General features: G+C 44.0%; 1 protein-coding gene across 8 annotated transcripts in view; it reads left to right on the top strand.

Annotated features, from left to right (window-relative positions):
* LOC149304664 (serine/threonine-protein kinase PAK 4-like) overlaps positions 1 to 14649 on the top strand; it is a 71600-nt gene that overhangs the window by 32450 nt on the left and 24501 nt on the right. The window contains exons 1-2 of one of the 8 annotated variants that reach the window (XM_089479491.1): positions 768 to 785; positions 6685 to 6837. The exons of 4 other annotated variants lie outside the window; for them this stretch is intronic. Coding sequence is in view for 2 of the 4 variants with exons in the window: in XM_089479487.1 (XP_089335613.1) it covers positions 13195 to 13222 (28 nt within the window). In the remaining 2 variants the exon portion in view is untranslated. Of the gene's footprint in view, positions 1 to 708; positions 786 to 5780; positions 5802 to 6684; positions 6838 to 13194; positions 13223 to 14649 lie in introns of those variants that run through there. 3 more of the 8 variants (XM_089479488.1, XM_089479493.1, XM_089479487.1) reach the window with 3 other exon arrangements.

The following is a 14649-nucleotide window of genomic DNA, read 5'->3' as shown; positions in this document are numbered from 1 at the left end:
ATATTAATTCCATGCCACAGTGGGACTGAGACTTGAGCAGCAGATCACAGCGCCCCTTCCTAATTTTGTCCTTTTACGATTATTCTGGGTTGCTATTAAAAATATGAGCATTTTATAATGGCTTTTTTTCCTTGTAGAGAATACTGAGATTTTCCAAAGGCTGGACACGGCAATTGGATGGTGCTTTTGAATGGTTAATTTCAAATCGGTTCTTATCTGAAATACCCTGCTTTCTTTCCTCTTGTGTGATATGGTGCCAGATACAGCTTTGCCCAAAGCTATAGGGAACAGCTGGCTGAATGGGAGTTGATGGATATGCATTGTGATGGACCTCTATATGTTCAACCTGGTTGGTGAATAACACACTTGTGTTGGACATACATTTCCTTTCCTGCAAAATGTTCTTAGGTCTGGGATCAAGCGATCTCGATGGGAAGCCCACCTTGGCCGCTTGTTTTGCTGAATCTCTTTCTATCTGCTCACTAAATTCAGAGAGCCATCATATGGCAAAGCAAGCAGGGAAACAGCTGGGGAGAGTAAATTAAGCTTCAGATGCCTGCAAACAACCTGGAGGGGAAAAGAGCGTTTTCTGAACTCTCCTCCCCTACTTTCCCCCTCCTCTCTTTTCTATGTCCTGAAAGGCTTTCATTGCATGATTAGGTCAACAGCACCAGGGTTTTTTGTGGCAGCGGTTTCTCTTGTTCATAAGTCCTTCTCTGTGAGCAATGTGGCTGGAAAGTAGCTGCTGAGAATGGCATGGTCACTATCATAATCCTGAATGGAAGGTAAGCCTCTGTTATGGTTTAATTTATGAGGTGGCACATCTGCCAAATCTGCCTTGCGGAGAGAAGGTACATCCTTCTTGCCTTTTTAAAATTTAATTTAATTTATTATTTATTTAGAGCATTTATATCTTGGTTTACTGATTGTTATTTTGCCGGTTCCCTGCCCTTGGGCTTACAATCTAAAAAAGACATGCCACAAAGGGAGAAAAGAATAGTAGTGGGGAAGAGCAGATGCTGCCAGTTTTTAGAGATGGTTAACGATATTATTTGAGTGAAAACCTTCCCTGTTTGTGTTCTCTGAGTTTTCATATTGTGTTTTTTCCCCATTGCATTGATGTACGCCACTTTAAAAATGACGAGGGGCTTATAAATAAATGGGCCCAACAGCAAATCAAGCCTGAACTCACCTTAGAAGCCAATTTGCTAAGCCAAGACTGTTGTAGTTTAATCATATTATAAGAAGACACGACTCTTTTAAAAAGCCAACAATGCTTGGCAAGGGAGAAGGGTAGTAGGAAAAGAAGGGAGATTGCATTACAAGTGGAAAGACTCCATGGAGGAAGCCACTGCCCTGGGTTTGCTAGACTTAGCAGGGCAGTCGATAGTTATAGGGTCACTGTAAGTGGAATCAATTAACGGTAATAATTATTTGCAATAAATAAATAAACTTCTGGAGTACAGTACTTGTCTTGTATCTTTTCTTCTTCCTGCTCCTTGAAGTAGTCCATAGCCTAGAGTGCATTGTCCAGCGAAAGGGTAGGGTTAAAAGAGAGAAACAAGACACAATTAGTTCTAGCAGTAAGGCCTGCTGCCAGATTGCATTAAAATCATCATTAAAGCAAATTCCTCATGGAGGCCATTGGGAGACTATGACTGATTATACATAAATGAAAAGGGATTATTTTGATTTCGTTGCAATGCCTTCATTACTTAAATCTCCATTGTTAGGGCTCTTGTCCAGGTTGCTGTGATATTGAGGTTAGATGTCTTGATATTTTATTTTAACAGACTGATGTTGATTTGTCCGTGAACAGAGGCCGATGGAAATAAAACCACTTGGCTCCTTGACCGTAGAGGGCTTTGGGTTTGAAGCCCTTTTCGATCAGCTGTCTCCTCAGTAGTCTACAAGTGACTGGAAAGGCTGATTTCTCAGTAACTGATAAGCTAAATTTGATTGTGGGGTTTGTTTCCAGGACTCTCTATGGATACCAAAATCCATGGATGCTCAAGTCCCATTATAAACAGTGGTGTAGTAAACTGAGCCTTCTGGGGTCTCTGCCCATTGTGTGGGGCACAGATGGCATTACAGAAACCCTTGTTTCTTTTTGGCGTGTTGTGGGTAATCTGTCTTTGTGTTGCAGCTCTCTGTCTTGGTGTCTGCCTGTTCTGGGAAGGGCTGGACTTTGGGCAAATTGGATCATGCTGTAAATAAAGAGGGAAAGGTTCCCATGCCAAGAAAAGTAAGCAGAAAGTGCTCTGAAGAACTTACTATGACTCAGTCTCGGTTAGCTGGCGCTGGGAGTCAGCCCTGTCAGGAAGAGGACAGAGGCTTATGCCAGTTTCGGAGCCCTGCTGTGATATTTGGAAGTTGAATCATTGTGTGACAATTGTGAGTCTGGCAGTTCAGAGCGACTGCTGGATTCCCAGAAAGTTTCGACTGACTAACTCTGATTTTGTTTTAGAATGACTACAGAATGAAAGCTTAGTGGACCCTTTTGCTGGCTGTTCAGTGGCAAAAGGGCAGGTAATAAAAGAGCCACTTCTGTCAGTCTTTTTTGCACATTGGTTCTCGGTTGAGCAACCTGGTTAGGAGTTAAAGGGCAGTCTAGAAGAGCCGCTGGATTACCTTTGATGAGATCTCCTTTATGTTTGTGCACATGCAAAGTAGTTGTCGTGGGGCTTACCCCACCTTCCAGTATTTTTTTTAAATACTAGGATAAATTACATTACTGTTGTGTGCCTTCAATTTATTTCTAACTTAGGGCAACCCTATCATGGAGTTTTCTTGGGAAGGTTTCTTCAGAGGAGGTTTGCCGTGGCGTTCCTCTGAGACTGAGAGAATGTGACTTGCCCAGGGTCACCCGTTGGGTTTCACGACTGAGCCGGCAGTCAAACCCTGGTCTCCAGAGTCATAGCCCAACCACCAAACCAGTACACCAACTCCTTGACAAGTTTGATTGATTGATTTGATTGAAATTTTATTTATATACCACCGTTCCTATGATCACGGCGGTTTACAAAACAAAATGAAAATACGATACATTACAGATTACAGATATAATACTATACAGATCACAGATTAAAAATCAAAATTAACAGCAAAAATCCCTCATATAAAACCATACACTACTATACATCATTAAAATCCGTCATTAAGACCAGTCGAGATAATAAAACAGTCTAAAAAATACAATACATAGTATGCAGGAGCAAAACAGTCAGGACATGTGGGGGAAGGCTTGATGAAATAAATGAGTCTTAAGGTTTTTCTTAAATGACTCCAGGGAGGGGGCTAAGCGGAGCTCCTCAGGGAGAGTGTTCCAAAAGTGCGGGGCCACAACAGAAAAAGCCCTTTGCGCAGTCACTGCGTATCTTGTTACCTACTTTCATCAACAATAGGCATACTGTCTAGATGAAACGGGAAGAAAATACAATGTAGTTAGTCCTCCACTTTGAGGCTTTGATTATTTGTGGTTTTGATTGATATGTCCTCTCTGGGAATCTCTGGGTCCTCCAGTGCAGCTCTGCCAGCATTTGACCATCGAGTTGTGCTGGAGAACCTAGGAGTTCCTAGAGAAAATGCTTCTCTAGGCATTTGTAGGTCCTCTATCATGATTCTGTGATCAACCTCTGGCAGTGGAGATCCAAACCAGTGTGTCACTGGGCATCAATTGCTGTCCTAATAGCTCAGTCAGAGGAAGAAATCTTGGTTCTGCAGTTAAAACAGAAGCATTTTCCCCACTCAGTGTTTTCAACACAAGTAGGTTTGGGGAACTGGCAACCCGCTGGATACTGAGTGTTCATGACAAGCCATCCTCTCTGGACCCAGGGGCTATTTCTCCATCAGTTCCTTGCCTCTTCTGTGTTTTGGGATCCACCATTACTTTGTCCTTTCCTCTCTCCTCCTCCCCCTTTTGCCTTTTGATGTTGAATGGCTGCGTGGATTGGTTGTTTTTGTTTCAAATCCCGCTGCTCCATTGGCTGGCAGCTGTAATCCTGGGTCTGTTTTGGCTCAGGTTCTCTGTCTCTGGCTTTCATTCTTCTGTTTTCCTTAACCCCTTTCTTTTCTGCAGGATCTGTACACAGAAGGACACACCGACAGGCTAGAACACAAGCTCAGTCTCGGAAATGGAATTGCTGCCTTTGGTGGAAACAATAGCAAGGAAATCTTAAGAGCCTCAAGTCATTATAGAGTGTGTGTGTGTCTGTGTGAATGTGTGCAAATCCTTTAAAATCCTGACACATTTCAAGGCACAGGCTGGAGGCTTAGAGGAATTTGTGCCTCTTTTAACTTGGGATAAATTGTGTGCACCATCCAAAACCACATTCGTTCCGTAGAGTTAATAAATGTGTACAAAACTCATACAGAAAAATTGGGGGCTTAGTCCTGAATAGACTGGGAGCTCAGTGCTACTGGCAATATCATACTGAGAGCCAGCATGGCAGAGTGGTTTGAGCGTTGAATTTTGACTCAGGAGACCAGTTTAGCCATGAAACCCACTGGGTGCCCTTGGGCAAGTCACACTCTCTCAGCTTCAGGGGAAGGCAATGGCAAACTTCCTCTGAACAAATCTTGCTAAGAAAAGTCCATGATGGTTTTGCTTTAGGGTCTCCTTAAGTTGGAAATGACTTGAAGGCACACAACAACAACAACAACAACAACAAGGCTGAGAGCTCAGCACTTCCTCTGCCAAAAGAGAAGACTGAGAAGGCAGACAGAATTAAATCCGTCCGATTCAAAATCAGTAACAGGTGGCAACACACATTCACTTACGTTCTTTTAAGCCTAGATACCATTTTACTATCCTCCATATCGTACATCATTCAGTTCCTAAGCACTTGCAAGATATTCCTGAAAATATACTTTTCCAAAGATAATTTTTCTGCGTACATTCTCCTGAACATTATGCATGGTATAGGAACTCTCTCTGGCTGTTACACTTCAGATTTAATCAATAATAATAATAATAATAATATCATCATCATCATCATCATCCCACCTTGGGCTACGGAGCAGATACTTGGAGCTGTTCCAGAGCTTACATTTTGACACACAGGGCTGACATCCTGTTAGTGACATAGCATGCATACTTTCTGTCTGAGTTTCTGTCTGTTGAAAACCTATTAACCTATTGAAAATCTGTGAGCTGGTAAATTCAATATGGCTAACCAGCTTGAAGGGACTGGATTGCCCCTTTGTTTTAAAAAGAAATACTGGGTTCTTTCCCCCTTGCTTTCTCTGGCTCTTAAGAGCTGCAGGCCGCTCCCTGCCTTGTCTCTGGTTTATTTAAATCCATTTTCTAATGTTGGAAACATAGCCAAGTGAAACTAGGAGCAAGTTGACAGAAGGGTCCAAAGTCCCAGTTTTGTTGGTTTTGTCTTCATGTTCATTTTAACCAGCATAAGCAGAAAGGTTGATGATGTGGAGGAGAGGAAGTAGATAGCCATTCCAGTTTAAAATCGCCAAATACAGCACAAGAGGCAAAGTCTGAGAGAGGGAAGGTTTGTGTCCTGGGTAGAGGCATCAGTGTTTTCCTGCAGATAATGGCTGGAAGTGGAAGACTGTATCTCTTGGTGGAAATTCTGGGCTCCTGTTAATGTGGAAACGTGACCAAAGACAACCTTGTGCTTGTCATCTCTCTCTCTCTGTCTCATTGGCAGGATTCTGTTCCTGTAATCCAGAGATTATTACAGAGGACTAGGCAGTAGATCATAGATGCCTGGTACCTTATATTGTTTGATGCTGGACATTGTGTGTGAAGAATTGCCATGTCACGGTCCATAGCAAGAGGTGAGGTAGGGAAGCTTTTACATTTTAACAGGTTGAAGCTCCCTCTTTCCCAGGCACAGAATGTGGGAACATATAAGGTTTTTGTTCATGATCCCACCAACAAGCTTAATGGGAGGTAAAAAACTGCACCCCTATCCCCTCTCCTTGCATATAGCTCCTAGCTCTTTTTTTAATGGGTCACATGTTCAGGGTGACTCTGAAATCAACACAGTTGTTATCATTTATTTGTATAGTGCCATCACACTACATAGCCCTTTGCAAGTCAAAGACCAACTAAAAACACCTAGTTCCCTGCCCTCATGTCCAAGGATGCCCGAAGGCTTTCATGGCAGGCATCCATAGTTTTTTGTGGGTTTTTTGGGCTATGTGGCCATGTTCTAGAAGAATTTATTCTTGACATTTTGCCAGCAACTGTGGCTGAAGATGCCAGCCACAGATGCTGGCGAAACACCAGGAATAAACTCATCTAGAACATGGCCACAAAGCTCACAAGAAGCAATGGATGCCTGATGGCATCTCTCTTTGGAGCAGGCAGTAGGAATGTGCCCATAATTTCCTTGGCCTTAGCATTTGTAGCCATCCACTCTCACACACTCAAAGTTACTCCCCAGCAGGACTCATTGAAGCATGGAGATCGACTGTTCTCCATGTGTGCCTGAGTTACTTTGCCCTGGGCAGCAGTGCAGCTACGCCTTCTCTCCTGCCACCCAACGCAGGGACTGACCGCTAGCTAGCAGGAGCAGGGCGGTGCTTCTGGGCTTGCAACGTCAGGAAACTTGTAGTAGCCGAGGGAATGTGATCTGAGAAGTGTGTGTGTCTGTATCCCTGACAGTGTCTCTTACAGGGACAGAGCAACTGACTTTCTCCTCCTCTCCTCTCCCTGAGCAGAGCTGAAAATCTAACCTCCTTTTCTGGGTAGAAGGGGACTCTTTCCACCTTTGGAATACTTTTCTCTCTTCCACCCCACCCTCCTTTGCCTTGGGATTTCTTCCTCTCTTGCACCCTGCGACTGACTATACAGGAAGTACAGCAATGGCAGAGGTAAGTACATTGATTCCTTCCTGGTGGCTTGCTCTTCTGTTCCCTTCCCTATAGAGTTTCAGGAAGGGCGGATTCTCCGTCTGTGGAGGCCAAGGGGCTTTGTCTCCCCACATTCCCAATATATTGTGTTTATGAAAGGCACTCCGGCACAAACCTGTCCTTTGATTTTTACCAAAAGTGTTTACAGTTTGGAAAGACAGATCTTTTATGAAGTTGTGAAGACAGAAGACATTTCTTGCAGGAACAGGGCGGGAGGGAGTTTGAATGCTTTCGGTCTATATTTAGCTTCCACTTAATGTCATTTTGTATAGAAATCTCTTATCTGGGGGAGAAAGGGCTCTTCAAAGAAAAGGCTTTCTAGAAAGCAAAGCCGTTAGCTTTTCTAACCTTAACATTTTTATCACAGATTAAAACCAGCCTTGCCACCACTTTTAAAAACGGGGAGGCTGCAATGTCAACATGCAGTGGGACTGTAATTACAGTGTTGTGCCTCACATTGTCCTCCGTGGGCGTCTGCACCACCCAGTTCATTGTGGCTTGAATGGTGGTTAGGGGAAAGCTTGGCAATGGGGCAAGGATATCTCAGCTGTAAAAACTAGGCGTCCCTGTATGTCTGAGTCTGCATGAATATGAAAGGCTTTTTCAAATTAAACCTCCTCTCCCTCTTAGCCCCAAAATATTCTGCAGAACCAATCCAGTTTGAGACTGCTTTAACTGCCCTGGTTCAGTGCTAGGGAATCCTGGGGATTGTAGTTTATTGTGGCACCAGAGCTCTCTCACAGAGAAGGCTAAATGTCTCACAAAACTACAGTTCTCAGAAGTCCCTAGCATTGAGCCGGGGCAGTTAAAGCAGTCTCAAACTGGATGATTTCTGTAGTCTGTTTTGGACCTTAAATGATACAGCTTCTAGGTTCCTGTGGGTGTCTGCGCCCCCCATATACTTGTGTTGGTGTTGCAAAACTGAGTGACTGAAAAGTTCTAGGAAGGAAGGAAAAGATAGAAAAATGGGTTTGATGCAGGAGGAGATAGTGGATAGAGACTGGATAGAGACAAGAATGAGAAGGTCATACCCCCAATGCACAATACACAGTACAGCATTTCTCAAGAGACACATACGACTGCCCTAGTTCCTAAGACAGCTATTCCTCAACATGACACCCTCCAAATATATTGGACTACAACTCTCATCTTCCCCAACCAGCCTTCTAGCACATCTGGGGGTGGGGCACCAGGTTCAGGAGGGCCTTTCCTAGACCTTCATTCTGTTCCTACATTCATAGGCTACAGCCAGGTATTCTGAGATGTAGAAAATGTTATGATGGTACCTTGAGAGCCTTAACTGATTGAATCTGGCACAGTCTTCTACAGGGTTCACTTGTTCTTAATTGCATTTAAAACCCTTGGACCCTGTCTCTGCCTGTATGTTCATGCAACCTACGCAATAATTACAGATAAATCCCTCAGTAATAGAAAAGCTCCTGCTGTAATAAGCTGGGTTGTCTCCAGAGGTGAATTATTTTTCTTGGGTAATCTTAGTGAAAGCTGATATTTTTAGATCACAGGATTCTGCCCGTGTTAGAATCCCTTAAGTAGAGGCCTTATCTGAGGAGTGAAGAATAAATACGTGAGTAGTTTCCTAGGTAAGGAACCTTTGGTTTTTTTCTTTGAAAAACCACCCGAAAGTAACTGAAAGATGGTAGAAAAGAACTGAAAGAAGAACCTGCATTTAATAACCCGCTGAAAATAAGATAACACAACCCAAGGTGGTTTATGGCTGCAGACTTAGAAACTCAGTGTCCTTAAGCCTATTTAACTGCTTTGCTTTGAAAGCTTAGAGACTCACTGCAACTTTCATTTTAATTTTGTACATGTATTATATATACTCTCTGTTCTCAGATTACAGTTTGGATATGGCCCTTCCTTCCTTCCTTCCTTCCTTCCTTCCTTCCTTCCTTCCTTCAGCTGCAGTAAACATGGTTATCCACAGAATGGTGTTAGTACACATGGTGCTTTACAAAACATCGCAAGGCAAGTCTATGCCCCAAGGCAATATTCTAAAATTCAGTGAACTAACAGAAGAGAAATAGGAAATAAAACAGGGGCAAATAGAGCTTTTTTCCTCTCTTTTCCATGATATGTGAGGGCTTAGACGGTTATATTACTAAGTGCCTCGTGTGATTTCTGATGCAGTCTGAGGAGGGATTGAAAAGAAGGAAGGAAGAGGCTTCAAGTATTCAGAGAATGAGTTCCCAGCCTAAAGGACCGAAAGGAAGCAATAAACCTTTGGGTTGGCTAAAAGTAGAGTAGATCCTTCCATATACATTCTGCTCCCTGAGTTGAGAGAGCAGATGAGAGAAGGTAAATGTAAAGCACTGGAGATGAGGTTATAGTACGGTAGACTGTCTTTGACAAATTTGTGAATGTACAGTGTAGTGTAGTGGTTTGAGCTTTGTACTATGACCCTGGAGAGCAAGGTTCGAATCCCACTCAGCCATGAAAATCCACTGGGTGAACTTGGGCAAGTCACAGTCTCTCAGCCTCAGAAGATGGCAATGGCAAACCCCCTTTGAACCTTGTGATAAGTTCCCCTTAGGGTTGCCATAAGTTAGCAGGGACTTGAGAATAAAACAACATCACACACACACACACACACAGACGCAAAGCAAGAGCTCATAGAAAACATGATGGAGGACTGAAAAGCCAGTGAAGACTAGGCCAACCCAAGTGTGGGATTTCCATTTCCAAGCCACTGAATTCCATGCTAGCAGAGTCCTCTGCTGCTCAACAATGACTGTTCTGATTTCCAGACCCCAAGACCATTTCTGTTTATTCTGCCATTTAGGTTCCCAGTCTACCGAAGGGTGTGCCTTCCGTGGCCTCTCTTATCTCTCTTCCCTGCCACCCCCACCACCCACGCTTTGCCCGCAGGAGCAGAAGTGTAATGGACGTGTAAATGCCATTGCACTCAAATTGGCCTCAGCTGGAATTTCCATTCTGAGCATCAAACCCAAAGAAGCGAGTAGTGAGTGGCCTTAATGGCTCAGTGCAGCCTTTGCCGGAAAGCCCTTTGGGGTAATGTCGAAGTCAGAGCTGGTCATGGACTGGCTTGTCGTGGAATGAGTTCTTGTAGGTGCTGGCAGGGTCCACACACACATGATCCAGGTGTTGGGTTTCTGTGGATGGAGTTGGTGGGGAGGGTAAATGGGGGTAGGTGCAGTATTGCGGAGGATTAATCACGTTAATGAGTCCAGAGCCTCTGTAAGCTTATTCTGCAGCTGAACAAGCTGGAAATTTTGCCTCCGCTCATCTGAAAGTGGCAATGGGTTCTGCTCTTGCAGTGATAGACTTGCAGCTGGTGTCTTCAAATCATGTCTGAGAGGAGAGTTGTGGAGTTGCAGGGATTGAGGGAGCAGAACTGCACATATAAGTGGAGGTGTATCCTGTCAATGTTGAATTGGCCACCAGTCTGGATTGCATTCCTTCCTTGAGGGTCATTTTCTGACCAGCCAATGCTGCACTGAATAACAGTGGCAGAACCTGACATAGGAACCTGAGCAGCAAATAATCTCCTAAATTGGCGGGGAGATCAAATACCAGATGATCCCCCAGCCCTGAGGAATTGTTTGGCAAAGAGTGCATCCATCCAGTACAAAGGTGAGCAACTTCATGGGGACCAGGGTCTCCTGCAGAATCCCATGCACAACAACCCCAAATACTTGCATTTTCTTCTGCAGACCCTCTCAAAATGGCAAAAGGAGGTGATGGGATGTCACTTCTTGAACCCATTTTGAGAAGGACTGCACAGGAAAATGGAGGTTTGGGGGCAGGGTACAGGGTTTCTGTATTTTATCTGCATTTCCAAGTTTGGGGAGCTTTCTTTGTGCTCCCGTTTTCTGGCACAAGCAACACAGCCAAATTCCCTTGACCAGCCAGAGGAAAAAAGAGGGGTTAGTTGCCTTTTAAAACAGCATCAATGAAGGAGTGAAAAGCTGTTGGAAATACTTATAACAAATAATTGAAACTATATTCAACGTTTTATACCTATAGCAAATAATTGAAACACTACACAAAAATGTCTTAAGGATGTTTGTAGAAGTAGCATTGCAGTGTGATAGTTCCAATGTTATTTTGGTTGATTTTGTTTAATTTTTCCTGTAGCATTGGCTGGTATTCCAAGTTCATTTAAAGCCTTACAACCAAACCAGTTTATATCTGATCCCAAAGAAACAAGTTTTGTCAGTCTGCTGTTTGTGTTCTCTTTCTCCCCCCCCCCCCCCCCGTTCTTTCTTTTTTTAAGGTAGTGATTATGCTTCCAGCCATTGGCAAGATCTTAGCAGCCGGGTGTATGCTGGTGGACCATGTGGGCGTGCTCCGTTCCTCTGTTTATCCATGGCTGTTAAAAAGTGTTGCTTTATGGCTGACTGATTAAACAAGGCAGGGAGATAAAGGGAAGTTGACCGGGGTTAAGGTTGCTGGCAATGGCCAGTGAGACCCCGGGGAGAGGGAGCCGGCCCAGGGGCAGTTTAACCTTCTCCTCCCCTTCAGCAAATATGTAGGGACCTTTGCTATGAGGGCCAGGATTGGCTCCGGCTTAAAGCAAGTATTGAAACGTGGATGGCAGTTTTTAGATGCATTAGATCTCTTGGGACTGGCGCTTTGTATCCCATTAAAAATCATTCAGCCATGAAGTAACAGTAGTTGATTGCGCTAAAGTTACTGTGCTGGTAAATGTACTTCTCTATGGTTTGTGGGGCCTCTTCAGTCGGTAGAGATTAAATTGCTTTTGTTCCCTGCTGTTTTAATGGTTTTAGATGGAACTGGGGGCAGAGCTTTCTGCTGTAAGTGATCTAGGGCTGTGGAATGACCTTTGCTTCAAAGGGAGTTTAAAACCCCACCACCACCTTTCCTGAAACTGAGCTTTCTTGTTGGACAAGTCAACAAAGCCTTGACTCCACTGTGTAGGAATACTCTTTTACAGCGTGGCGTTTTTGGGCAGTATTTCTTTATTGCACACACCCAGAAAATTGTTCCACTAGATGTAATGTTTTTACCATAGAATAATACAGTGGCCAAGACCCGCTTAGTGACTTTGGGGGCATTACTATCCAGCTGCTGTTGGGCAAGTAGCAAAGAGCCATTGCCCCTGGCCCAGAGCTGGAGGGTGCAAGGGGCTAATAAAATAACCCCTTTACCTCATCCCAAAGAAGACACAACCACATGCATAACTCTGGGTGACATGGACATATGTCACTGACAGGATTCCCACTCTTGACTTGCAAGGCTGTGTGTGTGAGGTCCTGGGGCCACACAGCAGGTTGCACATTCAGTCCACTACAGCTGCAACCCCCATCTAAAAGAGACTTGGGTCTTTAGATCCTGGGGGCCTTTGGGCATTCAGGACAGACAGAACTAGGTGGCCCAGTCGTCCTTCCTGTAGAAGACAATTTTGCTCTTGGAAGGGTGTCCACATTTATCTGTCTTTCCTCCTGAGTAGCTGTATCTTGCCCAGCCCTGCTCCATTGTAACTGACAATGGCTACCATGGCAGCTACTGCCAATTAACCCCCCTCCTATAATCACTACTCATGTGTCCCTGTATTTCCTTCTTGCACTTCATGGTGAGAGTGGTGCTTCCACAAGTATGGGGCCACACAGGCTGTGCAGAGGACACTGGGTTTAATAATGACACGTTTACACCAAGGAGCCAGAGACCATCATCATTGTTCCTTCCTGACTTGTCGTATGTGTGTTTTGTTGGGATGGCCAGTAGAAAATTGCTGGTTTGGGTCAGTTGCTAACAGACCTAGCTACAAATGGGGAAGGCATGGGTGAGCTCCCACTCTGGCCACTGCCTCTCAGTGTCCATTCTGCACTATTGGAATAACACCTCTTTTAGGAATTATTATAAGAATCATGTTGTCTTATTATGACAGTATGAATTATGGCATTGCCTAGTAACTCACTAAAGATCGCATGACTTTAAAAGCAGGGCTCATTTCCTAGCACTTGGTGTTTGATGCAAAACCTTTTGTGTATGTTGGGGTTGAAGGTGAGGAGTCCTTGACGTGGAACATGGACGGCCATTAGAGGGCCATTAAGGCAAATGCATTTGCTAAGTGTGAACATCTGGATTTTGACTTCTTTGTGGTTTGGGAGGAGCCTGCTGGAGTCAATGCTTCACAGTGGCACAGATGAAGAAACTTTCCACCCAGCCAATGGGCAGAGGCCAAGGGAGGGATCGCTACGCACTTAATTGAAGGGAGGGCGAACCGAAAAGACATAAATAATAAGAGCTTATGTGTTCAGAGCCTCTGCTTTGGCTGCTGCAACTTGTGGAGGGGAGACAGACCAGGCTAAGATGAAGTCTCACGAGGAAGAACCAGCTTGTAAGTCTGAGCAGATCTGTTCATTACTTCTTTCACTCCTGATATACATGGTGCCTTTTTGCTGGGCTTGTTCATCTCTCTCTTCGTGAAATTTCTTCTAATCCACTTTGCAAGTTCTCCTTAACTCTGGTCTTACTCATTACACCTTAGAGGAAAGAAAAGCCTTCTCTTGAAGGGGGAATGGATTTTCCTTTGAGGAATTTGTGTGCAGTTTTGACTCAGGAAGGTAATTTCCAAGGTATAGCCAGGATAATCTGGAATTTGTCGGTTCTTTTCTGTCTGGTGAAGATTGCTGAGTCAGAAGTTTGTGTTCTTTGTTTGGGCCTGTTGTTGTGCAGTAGTTTGGCAATTTCAGTAACCTTTGTTGAGGAGGAGGTGTTTATGTGTTCCAGTTCAGAGATGCTAGTCCTGTCCCTGTGTTATTGTCATTGTGTTGTGGTTGTTATTACTATTAGCTTTACATATACTCTGCCTTTCCCCCAAATTTTAACTCAAAGCAGGTGCAGTAGAGCAATAAACATACGAAAGTCAACATTAAAATGGAATCAGACTATTCAGAATAATGAAATGATTAAAGATCTATAGTTTAAATGGGTTTATAAAGCATTTAAAAATAGTACATAGAGAGATCTTGTAGCACCTTTGAGACTAACTGAAAGAAAGAAAAATTGGCAGCATGAGCTTTCCTAGACTTCCTCCAAATGCATCTGAGGAAGTAGACTGAAGTCTACGAAAGCTCATGCTGCCAATTTCTTTCTTTCATTTGGTCTCAAAGGTGCTACAAGATCTCTACATACTGATTCCACAGACTAACACGGCTATATCTTTGCATTTAAAAATAGTTCAGTATAAAAAACAGAGCTTTCTTGAAAAAAACTGTGTCTTGTTCTCAGAGATTCAACAATGAAGGCACCAACAGTTCTTTTTACTATAGTATAGATCAGTGGTTCCCAAACTTTGGTCCTCCAAATGTTTTGGACTTCATCTCCCAGAAGCTCCAGTCAGCTTGGCCAACAGTCAGGAATTCTGGCAGCTAAAGTCCAAAACATCTGGAGGACCAAAGTTTGGGAATCGCTGGTCTAGATGAAGAGGGAAGAAAGGTGGCTCAGCATTGCCTTTATCTGAAATCCACACTCTTGGCTCTTGGGTTGGGCTGGACAAGAATTGGAGAGAGGTGGCTTTTGAGTTGTGTCCAGCTCCCTGGGTGTGTATGGTGCTGGTGGTGGTAATGGTGGTTTTAAGGGTGTGGAAAAAAGCTGAATACCACAGAAGTGAAGGGAGGCCCTGGGAAATGCAAGCTCATGCTTTGGTGGTCAGGTCACTCCTGTTTTGGGAACAGCTTTCGCAAGGCTTGCTCCCCTTCTCTTTCTGGGCAGTGCCTGATCCGACGTGTCTTTGCAGACAGGACAGTGGAAGACCAAGGGAGG

The sequence above is a fragment of the Sceloporus occidentalis genome, unplaced genomic scaffold (genome assembly GCF_023333645.1).
Source record: "Sceloporus occidentalis isolate IW3139 unplaced genomic scaffold, rSceOcc1.0.p SCAF_13, whole genome shotgun sequence".
NCBI classification, from domain to species: domain Eukaryota; kingdom Metazoa; phylum Chordata; class Lepidosauria; order Squamata; family Phrynosomatidae; genus Sceloporus; species Sceloporus occidentalis.
This window is presented reverse-complemented; position numbering and strand designations above follow the sequence as displayed.